This window comes from Diabrotica undecimpunctata, chromosome 3 (assembly GCF_040954645.1).
Source record: "Diabrotica undecimpunctata isolate CICGRU chromosome 3, icDiaUnde3, whole genome shotgun sequence".
Classification (NCBI taxonomy): domain Eukaryota; kingdom Metazoa; phylum Arthropoda; class Insecta; order Coleoptera; family Chrysomelidae; genus Diabrotica; species Diabrotica undecimpunctata.
The window spans coordinates 114,409,086-114,428,520 of NC_092805.1; the positions used below are offsets into that span (position 1 = coordinate 114,409,086).

Here is a 19,435-nt window from a genome sequence, read left to right on the forward strand (position 1 = left end):
TATAGACTCTATCGTTGAAAAAAGAAGAATTATTACAAATAGTGGAAGTGTATATTGGACCCATAAAATTTTGGGTAGTGTATATTTAAAAAACATATTTTAGTTATAATTTAAGATATTGTAGTAAATATTTGAATTAATCACGCTGTGTATTTTAATATAGTTCTATTGCTGTTCTGCAGGACATGAATACCTAGTATAATTGAATGTATTGTTGGAAATTACTAATATTTGCTTTGTTTGTTATAGTATCATGTATTTGCTTTGCTAAATCATCTTTGCATAGGAAATTATACTTATTTTGTAGGATAATAAAACCAGAGGTTATGTTGATTTTATCCTAGTAAAACGTCAAGAACAATTAAGTATGCCGTAAGCATCCATAAGACCTTTTCTTATTGACTGGTCACTGCTTAATTTTGTGGAATTTATTTCCTTAACATATTTTTATTTTGTACACTAAATAAGTTTATTATTTGTTATTAATACATTATATGGTGCAAATAAATAAAGATTGATTGTCGGTAATTCGTAAAGTTCTATTTAATTTACGTTTGTTTACTATAAATATTTTCTATGAGTAAGTGTGCTTGGTTGTATAGTAATTTCCAGCCACTAGTCTGTCAAAAAGTAAATAACTTCGCAAAAAATAATTACTAAATTGACTAAACAGTTCGAACTGGGAATAGCGAACCGACTATACCATTGACTGGCCACATATGAAATTTTTATTTTTAAAGCCTAATCTTCAAAACCTATATCATTAAATTTCGGTTTTGATTTTTGGCAACAAATGTTAGGCATTTCAATTATGCCTAAAACGCTGAGTTTAAACTTTTACATTACAAATGATCTTACACGTTTAAAACTACTTTTTTTTTTCGATTACACAAACTTTTCTAAAATACACAACTTTAGCTACACATTCCATCCAATACTGTGTTTGTGGAAGCATTTCCCGTGACGTGCGATCGTTAAGCGTTTTTTAATCATACGAGTATTTCAAATGCGTCATATTTGTTGCCAAAACTTAAAATCGAAATGTAATGTTATAGATTTTAAAGATTAGTCTCTAAACAATAAAACTCCCATAGGGACAGGCCAATGGAGGTGATAAATGTTATTGATCCGATAAGAATAGTAAAAAATGGATCAGATTTATAGAAACTGGGTTCATCTTCGACAAAATACAAAAATTGCGTACGAAAGCTGCAATCTTTACCTTTAAAAGGCATTTTTACTTTTGTCGACAGGACACTCGAATCACAAGGTATCAAGTTTTTACCGTCGGGAGTTGATAATAATTAAAATTGAATTCGCGCACTTAACAGCGATATTTGACATTTTAAGCGTTGTTTCTGAGAGAAAGATTCATTCTACACAAAAATTGTTGATAAAAATTTTTGTTAAAAATTATCTTAGTTACATTTTTTATTTAAAATATTTTTTTCTACCGCGTACAAATTCTTGAAAAATCGATTTTTTCCATTTTTCCTCCCATATGAGGAGAGGTTTTAGGGGGTAGCCAGTGGTAGGAGTAATAAACTTTTTTTACATCCTTTTTGGTATCCCAAAATTGACATTCTTTATCAATCTTTAGAAAGCAAACTAACTTTAGCTTGTTCGTCTAGTTTCTATAGATCATATCTCTGACACTGGACTAATAATAGTTTCTCAAAATTAAAATTGTTCTTAATATAATCAAAAATGTTATAGGTAAAAAATTACATTTTCGCACTTGTTTCGATAAAAAAAGAGCCGATATACCAGTACATCGATACGTATTTTTCATATGTTCTCCCTACAACTTTAAGGTATCAGTTACCTGTAATATTTTTTTCGTTTATTTTTTTTTGAGACTGGGGATATTACATGTTTTTTTGTTACTGTTGGCTATTTTTACTTTCTTTAATTTCAAATAACTTATTTATATTTAATCATTATCAATATGCATACTGTAAGGATTTACTGAATGAGTTTAACTGTTCTTTATAAACATAATGATTGCCATAAAAACAGTTTTTCTTGTAATTGCAATTTATAATTCTTCCCAGGACTGCCTTATATTCGGCTTTCAGATAATTTGGATCATCAGTCTTCATTCGACATTCTTATAAGCCATTAACGAAAGTGCTAAACAAATTCCTTCCGATATCTAGGTAAAACTTTCCTTAAATTCCTTCCGTGTTCAGGAGTTTGGCGTCGTCCGTTATATGACATCGTTTCTTTTATCTGTGTAATCCTGTTGGATGTTCGTTCTTCCGAATGCAATTAGCCTGAATGGCTATAGTTACACGCGAATTTCAAACTACGGTTTTCTATTAAGTGGCCGTTTTGTCCAATCCTCCTGAGATACCCGCCGATTTTCTTCAGGAGCGTAGAAGACGACTCAACGTCGATATTTTTAAGAATGTTTCTCACACGCATGTTTTTCTCCTTATGTCTGTAATTTACCACAAAAGTTGGTTTCTGTTACTTTTCTTTCTCATGTTTTTAGGATTTGATGTTCTTCTTTGTTGAATATTCACGTTTCAGAAATGTCAATTTTTTGAAATGACACTTTTGGTCAATATAATTAAAGAAGATAAGTATCTGTTTATAACTAATATTGTGTTTTAAATCTATTCACTGTGTTTAGGTTTTTTACCCGTTTCTTAAACTGTACATTTTCTTTTGCTGTTTTTTCAATTAAATGATTTGATTACGGAAAATCATCTATCCAATGTATTTTGTATGTACAACTCTGTAATGTACCGCTTTCTTCTACTAAAGGTTTTTTATTCGCGTTATTATTATAGCTAGCTTAAACACTTACATACACCCAATCAAAGTCTTTTTTGGCAGATATACATTTTGATTACTGTTAAGTACCATTAATATGACACTTTGATAATTGTTTCTAAATTCTATGAAATTTGTGTATATAATTTGACACAGCTTCAGATTTGCACTTCTAGTTATGCTATAGTTGCTGCTTTGAGATCATCGAAAGTGTACCTACCTAAAACTGAAAACTTATGAAACGGAAAAGTAGTTACTACCCCTTTGTTATAAACAATGTTGAATTTACAATTAAAATTAATACGGGTCATCTATCGAAATAAAAAATATCCTATCTTTTACGTTGGACTAAACAGTACCGTTTCTTAAAATTTCGTGGGAATTAGTCCAGTGGTATCAGAGATTAGCGAAAACGAATATGGTGATACGAGATTTTTATATATATAAGAATAGAGATTTAAAATTATTAGTAAAGTTCATAGTCACTACTATTATCTTAATTTAACTTAGCATAAGAACTTTCCTCATCTGACTTTCGTCCTGTCTAAAGGATACTGTTTAAATATTACACGAAATTAATTAAATCATGTTTTGTTTTCTCATCATTTTGAAATCTGATTATTACCTTCTTCAGTTTTGTCATTATAATTAAAATAATTATATATAACAAATAGAGCCTCTTTGCATTTTTTACATCGTTTTCATCTTAAATATATGAAATTGGTACGCTTGTAGGGAGTATATAAATATAAATTTTTTAAGTGGATATTCTGGCCTCGTAGATCTTTCACACTGAAATTTGAAAAATGTTTTGTACATTACAGATCTAGTCTTCGAAGAAAGGCTATTATCATATATCAAAGGCAATATATAGATTACTCGTACATCGCATATACACACATCATATTATACGTCAGATCAGATAAAAAAAGTAATAGCACCTTTATGCCCTTCAACAATTTCTTTATGCCCTGACAACTCTAACAAAGTTACTACTATGTTTTGCTTCGGCTCTTGCTTAAGGAACTATTTGCAGTTTCAAAATGTTGCGAACCCATAAGATATAGACAGATATAGGCAGATAAAATGTCTTTAACTAAGCTTATATTTATTTTGGGCAAATTAAGACGTTTTTTAAGCATTCTTGATCACAATAATATATTGCTAGTAGTTGTTGTTAAAATATTGTAGTAGTATTTGCAAGAGCTACTGATGTTAGGACAGGTAACCCATATTTACATTATATCATTTCTTTTAAGAATAAACTTAAGTCTAATCCCATTAAACAGTTATTCCTATACAAGCGAGTCGTTAGCATTTTTGGAACTGTGTTGCCTTTTGCTACATTGCTTTGTTTCATCAATATAGCGTAGCATAAGTAACCATGAGTCTTACAACTGTTATATACAAAGTTTGGAAGTTCAAATTAGACGTTTTAGAGGAACTTGACATAACTTCTTCTTCTTAAGGTGCCGTGCATTTCTGTGTAGGCGTCCACCGTACATCGTCTTGTCAGGTAAGATGTTAAATAGTCAGGATTAAATAATTCTGTTTTTAGCAGCATTGCGAAGCATTTCATAGCTGTGGATTCCTGTCCATTGTCGAATATTGCGCAGCCATGACATTTTTTTACGTCTCAGACCTCTGCTACCCTCTATCTTCCCTTCGAGTATCAGTTGCTGAAAAGTATATCTTTCTCCTCGTAATATGTGTCCCAAGTATGCAGTCTGCTTACTTTTTACATAACTAAAAAGTTCCCTATCCTGTAAGCCCGCTCTTTCTCGTTTCTGACCCTGTCCGTCCATGATATTCTAAGCATTCGACGCAGGCACCACATTTCAAACACTTCAAGTTTGTTAATGGAACTGGCCTTTAACGTCCATGCTTCCATTCCGTACAAGTGAACAGGCCACACGTAACACTTAAGCATCTTGTATCGGAGGTTGAAGTCCAATTTGCGATCAGTCAGAAACTTACGAAGCCCCAAAAAAGCATTTCTGGCTTGTTCATCTCTGCTCTTTATTTTATTCTCGGGGTCCCAACCCTCGTTCAGAAAACAACCCAAGTATTTAAATTGCCTGACCTGTTCGATTTCTTCTCCAGAGACATATACCTTTTCGTTGGGGTAATCATTTCTACTTATAATCATTGTTTTGGTCTTCTTGATATTTATTTTCAAACCCCGAGCTTCACTTGCAAGAGTTAGATCATTTAAAAGGCATTGAAGATCTTCGATGTTATCTGCCACTATGGCTGTATCATCGGCATACCTGATGTTATTAATAAATATACCGTTAATTTTAATACCCTTATTAGAGTCTGCCACTGCTTCTGAGAAGGCTTTTTCTACGTATAAATTGAACAGCATTGGAGACAGTATACAACCTTGCCTTACTCCTTTTTTAATGGAGAAATCTTCTGTTTCGTTGAAATTTTTAAGACGTACTGTTGCTGTCTGGTTCCAATACAGATTGGCGATAATTCTTATATCCTTGTCGTCCAATCCCAACTCTTGTAGGTATTTTATCATCAATTCGTGCTTTACATTTTCGAACGCTTTTTCATAATCGATGAAACAGACAAAAACATCATTTCTTTGATCTAAACAATTCTGTATTAATATTTGCATAATAAAGATCGCCTCTCTCGTGCCAAGTCCATTTTTGAAACCAAACTGACTCCATCCACCGACCTCTTCACATTTCTTAAACAATCTAGTGTGCAGTATTCTCAGGAAAAAATTTAAAAAGTGACTCATTAGGCTTATTAGTCGGTGGTCCTTGCAGAAGTTCGCACGTGGTGTTTTTGGTAGGGCGATAAATGTAGAGCGAAGCCAATCTTTTGGAATCTGGCCCGTATCGTAAATGTTGTTAAAGAGCTTGACAATAATGTCTAGGTTTTCTTCATTAAGTAAGTTGATTGTTTCTGCGTATATATCATTTGGTCCTGGGTTTTGTTATTTTTTACCAGTTTGATAGCGTGTACAATTTTAGCTTTCAAAATACTTGAGCCATACAAATGGTCTCCCAGTTATGGTGGTTTTTGTGTTCTGTCATCATTGAACAAATTGGCTGTGTACAATTTCCAAGTAGCAAGTATATCGCTAGGGTCCGTTATTAGTTCATTTTGGTCATTATGTATACTGGTGACTTATTTTTTCTTGAAGACACCAGCAGTTTCCTTAATTTTCTTGTGAAGATTGGAGCTGTCGCCGAGTGTCGCTTAATCCTTTAGTTTCTATATTTTTTTTTTCAAAAAAAAATCTTAAGCTTTTTTCTTACCTGAACTTTTTTACTACGTCACTGGGCTTAGGGTTCTATTTATATAAAAGGGGAAATGGTCTTTCGTTATTTCACTCATCAACTTAAGTTTTTTTTGTTTTTTCGAGAGTTACGTTGCTTTTTATTGCTTTTGTACGTTTGGGTTTCCGAACAGAACAATTGAATGTTAGTCGGTATTGAATGATAGAGGAAAGTTTCTTCCCTGTTTTAATTCGAAAAGTTCCTCTTTCAGTTTAATTTGAGGAGTTTAATGCGAATAAAAGTAAACTGTTTTTCTTATTTACCCAACAAATCTCCAAAGTTTGCAAGGTGTTAAGTTAGAAGATGATATGTTGTATGGAAACAGTTTGTTCGACTTTGTTTTGAAGAAAAGTGAATATAAATGTAAATTTCAGTAACAACCAATATTTATTCAGGTAATTATATTTGAAGTATTACACATAAAAAAACGGGTGTGGCAGTCCAGTGGGACTACCGGTAGAAGTCATACTTCTATACACGCGTTCGCCGTTACAAATTTTTATGAGAGTCAATCTGCACAATCATTACATATGTAATGCTATAGGTAAGAGAGAGCAGAAAGAGAAATGGAATTAGGTATATAGTTATATGGTGCATCGTTTGCTATATATAAACAACGTTTGACTTGTAATAGGAGGATTTCATCAAAATATAATAAAATTTTGATGAAAATGTATATTTTTATTTTCATATATGTATGAAAGGAGTTGAATGCACAAAAATTTTTTTACACATACTCTGCAGTAAAATTCATTGTTTATTTTGTTATTAATATAAAAATACAATACAATACACTGCCACCCAATTCAATATTATAATACAATATAAATTAAAATGCAATATTCATAAGTATTTAAAAATGACAATATACATAACTTACGCATATGTTTAATATACGCATATAACTTCAAAAACTGAGCAATGAATCGCTGAATTTTTATTCTATTACTCCATTAGAAATTTGTAAAATCGTTATTTTTATATAGATAAACAAAAGTATCATTTTTAATCCTACCCTATTATCGAATTTTTCGTTTCCAACAAAAAATTTTTAAAAACAAATTTCTTTTGGAGCGGGTTAGAGTATTTTTTATATACACCTGTTTGTAAAAATTTGTTCAAAATACATTTTATTGTTTTAAACACATTAATTAATATTTTTAAATATTTTTTAACAAAAAAAAAATTGCTCCAGCGTGATATGTTAGCACATTGCCGTGACCAGAATTCTAACCTGGGTTACCACGGCCATAACAACTCGGATTATGTTGTAAATAAAAAAAAATACTAAATATATAAAAAAAAGAAACATTTTTATTCTCGAGAGAATTTCTCTTACTCATTATCTTACATATGTAATGATTTCACTGATTCACTCCCGTACAAATTTTCAACGTGGAGCGCGCGTATAGAAGTATAACTTCAAAAATCATGTATCTAACTATTTTAAAGTTTTTCATTTCATTTTTACTGGATTAGCTGATGTTTTCAGGTTTTTTAAGAGATTAAAAACTGTATCAGAGAAGTCGAAGAGTAAACAATATAAACAGAAAAATCAATGCCCACACTGTCAATAGCACAAAACATGTACAAGTAACTAAAAAAATTTTAAGTATTTAAAAAAGGTGGTACAGTAGGCGGTACTGTAGACTAGCGCCAAGCTTCATATTATGTTTTCTGTACTTTTTAAAATTTATAATAATAATAGTCTCCCGTTTTATACCGCTGTCGCGGTTTTGGGAGTATAGCAGGGTAGTCTGCTATATCTAGGGCCTACGGTATACAAGGAAGGTAACATGGCCAGTGCTACGCTTCAACCGTCTATTATTACCCCTGGTTTTACCCAAGGTACTCATTTTTATTCAGGCTGAGTCGACCTGGGGCCTATAGACATTTTTAAAATGTCTAGATGTTCTTGCCGGCGGTGGGATTCGAACCCCGGACCACCAGCTTGCGAGTCAAGCATCCTACCGCTTGCGCTACGCAGGCCCTTTAAAATTTTTAATAATATTTTTAAAATTGAACAATAGTTATTTATGTACAAGGTGACTTACAAGCACTCGGGTCAGAGGCCCTTGTGTTTATAAGATAGTCGCCCTCGGGCACCAACATCTACTTAATGCCCACGGTGCATACAAACTTTTATGCCATACTAGTTTTTTATTATATTTAAAATTGAAAATTTTAAAAAATTCAGAAAATTTATCATAGTAGAGTGAACAATACCGACGTTAGGGTACTGATGTCATATATGATCATAAATGAACATCTGCGACTATCAAACCTATATAATATATAATTGGCGAGTCTTCTACAGCAGGCGTCGTTTTTCGCATCCTAATTTCCAAGGTTTTTTGTTGAAGCAATCTTCCGTTTTTAAACCTCTGGCGGTCATTGCATCTTAGACATATTCTCTCCATGACTGTCTTGGTCTACTTCGTTTTCTTCTAGTGGGCGGAGTCCATTTTTCTATCTTTTTTCGCCATCTATTTTCAGGCATTCTGTGCAGGTGTCCATACCAGTTTAGACTTTTGGCTTTGATAGTATCTATTATGTCTAGGCCAATTTCCATTTCTCTCCTAAAGTCTATATTCCTCACCTTATTAAGCCTAGTCTCCAATAGTCCATTTCCATTGCCTTAATTTTTGATTTGTTTTTTTTAAAGAATTCCCAAAGTTCGTCACCGTACAACCCAATACTTTCTATTATTGTTTTATAAATTCTTCTTTTATTTTCTTAAGTTATTTTATAATTCCACAGTAGTCCATGGCTAATCTTGCTTGGCCAATCCTAGAATGTATTTCTTCGTTACTCCCTGCTTTTTATGTTAATGTTTAATGGACTCCCCTAGAATTACTTCTACTTCTTCTTTAACTGCCGTCTCCCGATCGGAGGTTGAATATCATCATCACTATCTTTACTCTATCTACTGCTGCTCTGAAGAGTTCTATAGAACTGCATTTAAACCAGTCCCTTAAATTCTTCAACCATGATACTCTCCTTCTTCCTATACTTCTTCCTCCTCTTATCTTTCCCTGTATTATCAGCCTTAGCAGTTCATATCGCTGTCCCCTCATTACGTGTCCCAGATATCGTAACTTTCTTATTTTTATTGTGTTTATTATTTCGGATTCTTTGCCCATTTCTCGCAATATTTCCGTGCTAGTTTTCTTCTGTGTCCATGCTATTCTAAGCATCCTCCTGTAACACCACATTTTAAAAGACTGTAACTTATTTATGTGTTCTTGCTTTAATGTCCAGCTTTCAAGCCCATATTGCCGTATCGAAAACACGTAGCATCTCAGTGTTCTTATTCTTAGTTCTAATCTAAGGTCTTTGTTGCAGAGAATTGTTTTTATTTTTACAAACGCATTTCTTGCTTTTTCTATCCTTGCTCTTATTTCGGTTGTTTGATCATTATTGTCTGAATTCCAGGTTCCTAAGAATTTGTATTTATCAAACCTTTCTATCGGTACATTTCCCAAGTTGGTCTATTTGTTTTCTTTGTTATTATCATGTATTTGGTCTTTTTTATATTTATTTTTAGTCCATATTTTTCACAGAAACTGTTTTGTTTTGTTTATCAGTAATTGGAGTTGTTCAGCAGAGCTTGCCATAATTACGGTGTCATCTGCATATCTTATGTTTTTAATAGATCTTCCGTTATTATAATTACTAGATTCCTGTAAATTCTACTATGTAAATGTTATTAAGAAGTTATCAAAATTTTTTGTCTTTATGCCTGTGCGGATCATAAAGTGGGTAACTAAGCAAAGGCACTTAAATCAAATCGAATTGACTCCAAGTTAGTTTCGAACTGTCTTCAGAATCTGATTCGGATGGGAACAAGTAACAAAGTAGATTTAGTCTGGGTGCTTGGACATACTGGTATTAAAGGGAACTAAAAAGTGAACCTACTTGCCAGGGAAAGTACAAAAAAAGATGGATGCAAAGCACAGAACCTGTTGTTGGCATAGCAAGAAGCACAGCCAATAGAACATTATCGGACTGGGTGTAACGTATCAAACGTAACCACTCGGACGGACAAGTAGGTCTTAAACACCCGAAGGCTTTTATATAAAAGCTTTTATCCAAAGATCTACTAGATATGAATAGAATCTGCGTTATAGAATATACATTGTAGTAGGTCTCGTAACAGGACAGTGTCAATGTCATGAACAAAATCGAACTGGAAGAAAGTGTGAATTGCAAATTCGGTCAGGCTGATGACGAGACGGTGGAAAACGTTCTGTACAAATGACCAAGGCTGGATATGATAAGGCTCAATACATTTGAACATTCTCAACTCAAGCCCTACTAATATTACTTTGTAGAAGTGTCTCAAAAAGCCAAGTGCAACAACTTGCTCAGATCACAGAACAATAGCTTTAATGAGTCACACACTTAAAAAATTTTTGAAAATAATTCAGAGCAGAATTGTTAAAACACTTGAATATGAAATTAGTGACACACAACTTGGCTTTAGAAATGGTATGAGTACAAGAGATGCTTTGTTCGGCTTGAATGTGCTGGCTCAGAGATGCATGGACATGAATAAGTATATGTACTTATGTTTTGTAGACTTTGAAAAAGCATTTGATATGGTTCAACATAAAAAGCTTGTAGATATATTAAAAAGCAAAAATATTGACAGTCGTGATATGAAAATTATATCTAACTTATATTGGAATTAAACTGCCAAGGTAAGAGTTGACAACCAGTATACCCAAAATATCAAAATACAGAGAGGAGTCCGCCAGGGTTGCGTGCTGTCCCCACTACTTTTCAATGTCTACAGTGAAGCGGTAATTCAAAAAGCGATCTCAGACTCAATAGAAGGTATATCTATGAATGGAGAAGTTTTGAATAACTTACGTTTTGCAGACGATACAGTAATAATGACGGATAACAACAATGATTTACCGAACGTAATGCAACGCCTTAATGAACGCTGTCATGAGTACGGACTGAAGATAAATTTAAAGAAAACTAAATGCATGATCATGACTAAATCTGTACATGCAAATATCCAATTGACTATTGAAGATACTGCAATTGAGAGTGTAAATAACTATAAATACTTAGGAACATGGATAACATCAGATGTAGACCAAACCAAAGAAATTAGGACAAGCATTGAAATAGTACGTGCATCATTTTTTAAACTTAAAAAGTTTCTTTGTTATAGTGATATAAGGTTAGAACTACGCCTGAGAATGCTTCGATGTTACGTGTTCTCTACTCTTCTTTATGGCTTGGAAGCGTGGATACTTAAACAAGTCCATCTGAATAAGTTGGCTGCCTTTGAATTTTGGTGTTACAGAAGAATCCTACGAATATCATGGATTCAAAGAATGTCAAACGTGGAAGTAACTAGAATGATAGGAAATGAGGCGGAAATAATATTAACTATCAAAAGGCGAAAACTTGAGTACTTAGGACATGTGATGAGAGGGCAAAAATACGCATTATTACAACTTATTATGCAAGGCAAAATCAGAGGAAAGTTAAATGTAGGAAGACGAAGAATATCCTGCCTTAAAAACTTAAGGGAATGGTTTGAATGCAGTAGTGCAGAACTTTTTAGAGCGACAGTCAACAGAGTCCGCATAGCCATGCTGATTTCCAACCTTCGATAGAAGATGGAACTTAAAGAAGAAGAAGAAGTGTCACCTAAGGTCATAATAGACTTTGTTAAAAAGGCTGTGCTGAAGAGATAACTTTAACCTAGGAATGAGCTACAATTGACCTGTTAGGTCGAGTGGAAGGGTGGTAAAGCGATCACTCATATTGAACCTAACGTAATAACGTATCTTTCCCAAATAAATCTCCATGATCCCAATCACCCCATTTTAAGACAAACATGTTTTTTAGAGTTTTTTGGAAAGTCAGAATTTATAAAATCATGAATAAAAGAGTCATTCATGACTAAAAGGTCAGCAATTACTCGTCAAAAAAATGAAGCATGTTTTTAAACGGTTTTTCGCGAATAACTCCAAAAATTTATACTTAACCCATTAATGCCCACCGTATTTTATGTAATAGGCGAAACACCTACTTATTTCGCCATCTACTAGTCAGAAAAAAAAGTAAACATTAGTTGTTTTCCCAATATAGGTTACAGAGTAGATGTTAGAAGGTAACTGTTTATCATAACATTAGAAATTTATAACCGCTTGGCGGTAAATGGTGATTAGTTTTCTTAGGTTATATTATTATAGTAACCGGTTGCATTTTAGGAGAGTTTGTACGATTTTTTGACTTATTTTGAAAAATCTTTTGTAGTATTTAACTAGTAAAGCTTATTAACTCAATAGTAATACTGTTCGGAAGCTATTTTCTTGTGACATTTTAAAGTAATTACTATTTAAATGGGAATAAGCCACAATTAAAGATTAAAGTAAGTTTATTAACGTTTCAATTTCCACTTCCACAAATATAAGATTTTGAGAATTTGGGGATTTTTTGAGAAATTCCGAAAATAATCTTCACTTTAAACTCGGATTTTTTCAATACTAAACCATCTAAAGTAGTTAAACTTCCAGATTGGAATGTTTGTACATATGGTAACCACTACCCCAATTATAGAAAAAATTTTAATATTTAAGCTGTTTTGTACCTACTGTCAAAATTTCAACGAAATTCATGCAGATAAACAGAATATTTTGAGCATAAAACCGTCATATCCTGGACCAGTAAGTCACTTGCTATAAATGGTCTTCTACAAAGATAAAATCTTCCAATGGTCTAAATTAGTTATGATAATTTTATTAATAAAGGCACATTACAAAAACTGAAATTCTTGTCAATCTATGAAGACGGTAATTTGAAATAATTTTATATAGAGTTACAAATTGATATCAATAATGCTGAAATATACCATAACATTTGTCTCATAATTTACGATAAAAACAACTTAGGATTTTTGTTATTTACATAATTTTAAATAACTATTAAGCCCATTTTTCTGTAATTGTCTGCTTGTATTCGTCACTATTATTTTTATTCTTAAAGTGCAATATGAATGTCGGCTATTCAGCTTCCTGTTTTCTTGATTAACTCATCGGAGAAGTTATATTTTTATTGCGGATATAAAGAGAAGAACGATCCGACTTTCGTCGGACGTCACCGTACCATTCTATTAAAATTTAAGCAGCTCTCGATTGTATAATTTAGCAGTTGATGGGAAATAAATGTGGATGTTAAAGATCTCGAAATACGAACGCCTTCTTTAGAGTGTCACTCCAAAAACACTTAGAAGCTTTATTAGCTTTTTACTCCACCATAAAAATACTGATATTTGAAAGAAAACGTATTCTCTCCAAACAATAAGAAATCTTAACAATGGCCCAAGCTTACAGGGTGGTATTTTTAATATAATAGATAGACTCTTAGCAATAATGAAAATGCTACATCAATTTTGACAAAAGTTTTGTATGAAGTCGCATTGATATAAAGTTTGTAATATAAATAGAAATTTTAAAAAGAGTATAATAAATTCGTATAAAAACTGATTTTTCAAATGTGTTTCATAATTAATCCAACTGCTAGATGAAAACACTATAAAATAAGTTCATTGCATTTATTTGCGTATTTTTTGATAAAGTTTATCCAAGAGGTTGTTGTTAATATGCGTGATATTAAATGTGTCTAATAACCTAAATTTTAAAACATACATATATTCGTTCTCTATTCAATTTTAAACACTTAATTTTAAACCAATAAACCCGATCCATAATTATTAGATATTTCTTAGCCAAGGAATCCTTTATGATGACGAGCATTGGCGTTGTGCTTAAACAAACCGTCTTTAAGCATGACATCAGTTTTTAACGAGAGCACGAATCCTAGAGTGAATCGAACTCGCATCGCACCTGAGAAGCGACAGTAAGGAATATTGCAATACTTTATGTCATTAAATGGAACATTGCAAAATAATTTTTAAATATTTGATGAAACATGAAAAATCTATTTTCATCCTAATTAAATATCTTTTCAGCACATATAGGTCAAAACAGCTCATTTACAATAAAGTATGGAATAAATTCGATATTTCCTAAATGAAAAGCCTTTTTAAAAAATTTAAAACATGTTGACTTTTAAATTTAATGTTCTACATTTTACAATAAAATTTCATTATACAAGGTGATACACATAACAGTGATGACGTCATTGGCTCTTTTTTTAATGCAACACCCTGTGTTTTAAGACATTTTTAGATCGATAAAAATGAGTTGTTTTCAAAAAAGTATAATACTCGGGTCCAATGGATATAATTTGAAAGATATGCACTTAGAAAATAAATTATTTATTATCAATTGCAAAAAGGTAGCCTACTTCTAGTTTTTCGTAAACTGTAATTATTTTTAGTAACGTTCAATAACAATTAAGTAGTACAATAATTGTAATAATTTGTGAATTTTCTGTATTATTGCTTAGAATTAATTTTAAGTAGAAATGAATTTGAGTGTAAAGCAAAGAATTGAAATACTCATGATGATTGGATATGGAGACAAATCGCGAACTCAGATGGAAGTGTGTAATTTATTTGATGATAAATATCCAGAAATACCCATCACGCAGTCAACACTAAGTAAGATTGAAAAGAAATTTCGAGAAACTGGTACGGTTGAAAATGCATGCAATTAAGGTCGTCCCTCTGTAAATTATGTTACAAGATTAGATATTCTACTTGCTTTTGAAGAAGATGCGCACACTTCTGTTCGTAAGGTTAGTAGTGATCTCCATGTTTGCAAAACAACGGTACACGAAAGTATGTAAAAGTAAGGAAAATGCACAGTTCTACAGGAATTAAACGAGGATGATCCATATAAAAGAATACAATTTTGCGAAATAATGATGGATAACAGCCACTGAAATCCTCTCTTGGTTCAAAATATTATTTTTTCTGATGAGGCTACATTCAAATTAAATGGCGAGGTCAACCGTCAGAATTGTAGATACTGGACAAAAGAAAATTCCAACTGGATGCGGGAACATCATACACAATACCCGCAAAAGGTAAACGTATGGGCTGGCATTGTAAGAAATAAAATCATTGGACCCTACTATATCGAAGGTAATTTAAACAGGCCAGTATACCTTCAGTTTTTAAGTGGGTATCTCGTACCTACTTTAGTTAATTTTTTCCCCAGTACACTTAATCTTGGAGGTTGTGATAAAAGTTTACGGTTCCAATAGGATGGTGCGCCTCCGCATTATGCTTTAGATGTTCGAAGGTACCTAAACGAAATTTTTCCGAACAGGTGGATTGGAAGACGTGGACATATTGAATGGCCAGCGAGGTCGCCAGAACTCACTCCTTTGGATTATTTTATGTGAGGTCATTTAAAGAATGTTGTTTATAAAACGAAACCTGCAAATATTGGAGACTTAAAAACAAGAATTCGTAAAGAAATAAACAATATTTCTCAAGAAAGCATAAACAAGGTTCTACAAGAATTTGTACAACGTTTGGGTTACTGTCAAATACAACAAGGGCTAAAATTCTAACATTTAAGATTAAGTTATGTATTAATTACTGGATTACTTTTAAGTTATTTATTATAGTTAATTTATAATTTATTAACATTATAAATCAATAAAAATTAATTTTTATTGATTAAACTTCCTGCCTTTTCTTTCTATGTGTTTTAATTTCGGTTGACGTGATGGAATTTGCTATAAAATATTGCCTCTTTTCATGACTTCTTAGTCCCCAATAGTTTTTAAAAATGTCACTTTTCAGTTCTTCCAATAACCATTCCTTATATTTTAATCTGCAATTTTTTTAAATCGTTTTAAAGTTTTATCTTTTCTAAGTTTTCTGGTACATGTCATGAGGCATACGAAGTACCGGCTGCTACAGTTAATAGTCCAAGGAAGAATCGACAGTAAGAGGGGACCAGGAAGAAGACGACACTCATGGATGCATAACCTGCGACAATGGTTCGGACTAACATCGACCGAACTGTTCAGAGGTGCCGTAAACAAAGTCAAAATAGCCTTGTTAATAGCCAACGTCCGAAACGGATAGGGCAAAGGAAGAAGAAGAAGTTTTCTGGAGTACTTCTTTAATCTTGTGGTACCTATTGGCATACAACAGTTTCCTCATTATAGAATATGTTATTTTTTTTAGAACCGTTTATTTCACATAACTAACTGCGCACTTGCAGCAGTTATATGATTTGATGATCTACGTGGTAGCAAATTTTTATTTTTTGTGGTAGTAGTTCGCGAATTTTCTGTATTTTTATCTTATATTTCGTTGCTATCAGAGTAATTTTCTGATTTAACGTAAAAGTGTTCTTTGTCAGAATCATAACTATAACCATAACCATTATGAATTAAAGTTTTTAATTAGCCAAACGAGTTAAAACTGGTTCATTTATGCTGGTTTCTGTAACTTTGGTTCTTTTTCTTGGCAGTGTTTTACTTTCGCTAAGACCTTCAGCAGTGTTTTCTTCTAAAAGAAAATAATTATGGATTAGCCAAAACTTGTTTTATATAATATATAATTTATTATCAAGCTTATTATTTAGCTTATTAATTATGATAAATTTAGTATTAGTAAAAGGATAACTTATGCCTTAAACTTGTGTATAAATTATAATATTAAGTATATTTTGCTTTTAATATGTTTAAAATCAATAAAACTAACATTTTTTAATACTCTCATACATAACCTTAAAATTTTTATTTAATTGCAATGTAGGTATATTTTTATTATAATACTTAACTACCATTATACGTTACTCTTGAATAAGGGGTCATAATATATTGATTCATCTGCCTGATTGTAAAGGACCTGCAAAATATTTAAAGAATGTCGCCAAAGCATTTGATCTTGTTTTTTGACGTGACAACGTCTTAAATTAGGTTGTGGCTCGGAGTCATTTAAGAAAAAGTGTAACGCCCGCTCACGTCTGTTACAGTGAGTCGCCGAACGAGAGAGAGGCCCGCCGGACCGGCGAATGCCTTGCGTCTCTCTCCCACTCAAACATGATCGGTCCGCTGCGCGCGGTACTAGAGAATTAGGCGCGTTGAATCGCTAAAGTTGAAAATCGTTGAAAGTATCGTCAGCTGTGTCTGTAGTGAAAATGTGGAGTGCTTAGATTCGTCATTTACAAGAACTACAACAATAAAGGTAAATAATTGTACACTAATATTTCATTATCGTAAACTATGATTGATTGATTAATTGTTAGATTGACACAAAAGTTGAGAAACTAAGTTTATAGTTTATGTCATACTATTGACAAATGTTGATAGTGTTAAGTAAATTATTAGTTTAAATCACTCTGCAATCAATCGTAATTCAGTCGATTGAGAAGAAACCGCGCGTATTGCTAGTCAAACATTTAAAATAACAAATTATAACCTCTCACTCAAATAGAAATTAGTTAAGTTTAAGTTTACATGTACAATGTTTTAGTAAACAAAATATATTTCTATAGTTAAAATTTGTGCAATTCTTATTTTCATTCAATTCCTTGTTCCTATTGTGCAATTTAATAATATTCATATCAATAAATATTCTACCGAGAAAAAGACGTTGTCACGTAAAATCTTCGCCCGTAAAACCGACTTTACAGGCAACCGATTTTTATGATTTTGTAATCAACCTTTTAGTTGAAAAAACCGACATATATATCCAAACTAAGGTATTGCCTAATTTCCAAAGAAATAGGGATGTAAGGCCCGTCACGAAAAATAAAATAAAAGCTTTTATTGCACTTCTTATTGTAGCTGGAGTAATGCGTTCCTCTCATTGTCTCGGATACTGGGATCGCAACCCGTTGACTAGTGCAACTTATGGACTGGTCTCATTTCTAGTAGCATCATACCGACTACCGACACCTCAAACAATGACAACGTTACTGTTATTACTACTAGTTCGCCCCTGCGCTTGTTCTGCGATTTCGACACCCAAGCGACGGCTAAACAACTCACGTTATATTTCATAAACTACTATACTTTGTCTCAAAGTAACTGGTCTGTACAGGGTAAGATATGCAATGCTAACCTTATGGGAATTTCGCCAATTGTCCTCACGTACAATTTTATTTAATTTACAAATATCGTTTGCTAATAATTTTACATAATACTATACAGTATTTGTTTCTAATAGTAAATTATCAACTTTTATCTTTTATTAGTAGCAGTAGTATAATAAAATGTGCATTAAATAAACATTTGTTTCAAAGTTTAAAATAATTCCGGTAATTTCTACTAACTGCCAAATTTAAAATATTATTTATGTCCCTGCGGTGCTAATTACTGCCATAATGTGTAAGGAATTTGTAATTTTGGTTGATATCAACTGCAAATACTTTCTTCTAAGTTATTCAGTAATTAAGAAGCAATTAGAGTAATTCTTGTACAGAATATGTTTAAAAGCTTGATACATCCAGGGCCTTAATTAGTCTTTATTTGATCTTCGGAGCGCGTAAACATATTCGAGTTAGGATTATTTGTACCATCTTGGATGTACTGTTACTGTTTTGTTACTGTTATTATTTGTTGGTGGCTGTTGTTGTGATTTGCTGTTGGCAATTATTGTGATTTTCTGTTGTTGGCTATTGTTATATTTGTCGCCGAATTTTTACCGCAACATAGAGGAAATTGTTCAATGGAAACGTGAAAAAGCTCTGAAACTTTCAGAGAAGCAGATACTAATGAATATTATTTATTATCATCTTAATCAAGATAACAATGATTCTGTATCAAGTGTAATTAGGAAAGTGTCAGAAATGAGTGGTGTTTGCGAAAAGCCTCTGTTTCGCATATGACAGGAATATTCATCACCTGCTGGATTACAATCTCCAAAGAGCAAGCCCAAGAAGCGAAAGGTTGGAAATTCTCGTGACAACAAGTACGATGAAGGTCTCAGGGGCCAAATTCGTAGAATAGTTTATCAATTTTTTCGTGACAACATACCACCAACAATAAACACCATGTTAGCTGTTGTAAATGTCGAAGAAACTTTGCCCAACTTTTCACGGGCCACGCTACATCGCTTGCTGCGTGATATGGATTTTGTGTTTATAAAACGTGGCAGAAATTCAATTCGGGCACAGTGTAAAAAAAGAATGGGTTGATAAAACAATTACATCTCATCGCGATGCTTTTGTTCGTGGTCTGACAACAGGATTAAAAGCTCCAACAGCTCGTGGTGCACGGTTCGTTTTATTGCACGCAGGATCTACCAGTGGATTTGTTGATGGAGTAGAGCTCACGTTTTTGGCAAAAAAAATACTCAGGACTACCACGACGAAATGGATGGACCGACCTTCGAAGATTGGTTCAAAAATAACTTTGCTAAATTTGCCAGAAAAAACTATTGTGGCAAT

At 32.6% G+C, this 19,435-nt stretch overlaps 1 protein-coding gene across 3 annotated transcripts in view; it reads right to left on the bottom strand.

The window, feature by feature from the left end:
* The window catches only part of LOC140437262 (extracellular serine/threonine protein CG31145), a 938,516-nt gene that overhangs the window by 62,092 nt on the left and 856,989 nt on the right, over positions 1-19,435 (bottom strand). Inside the window, exon 10 of one of the 3 annotated variants that reach the window (XM_072526681.1) lies at positions 16,503-16,548. The exons of the other annotated variants lie outside the window; for them this stretch is intronic. Coding sequence (XP_072382782.1) covers positions 16,533-16,548 — 16 coding nt within the window. The 3' untranslated portion in view covers positions 16,503-16,532. Of the gene's footprint in view, positions 1-16,502; positions 16,549-19,435 lie in introns of those variants that run through there. 3 annotated transcript variants of the gene reach the window in all.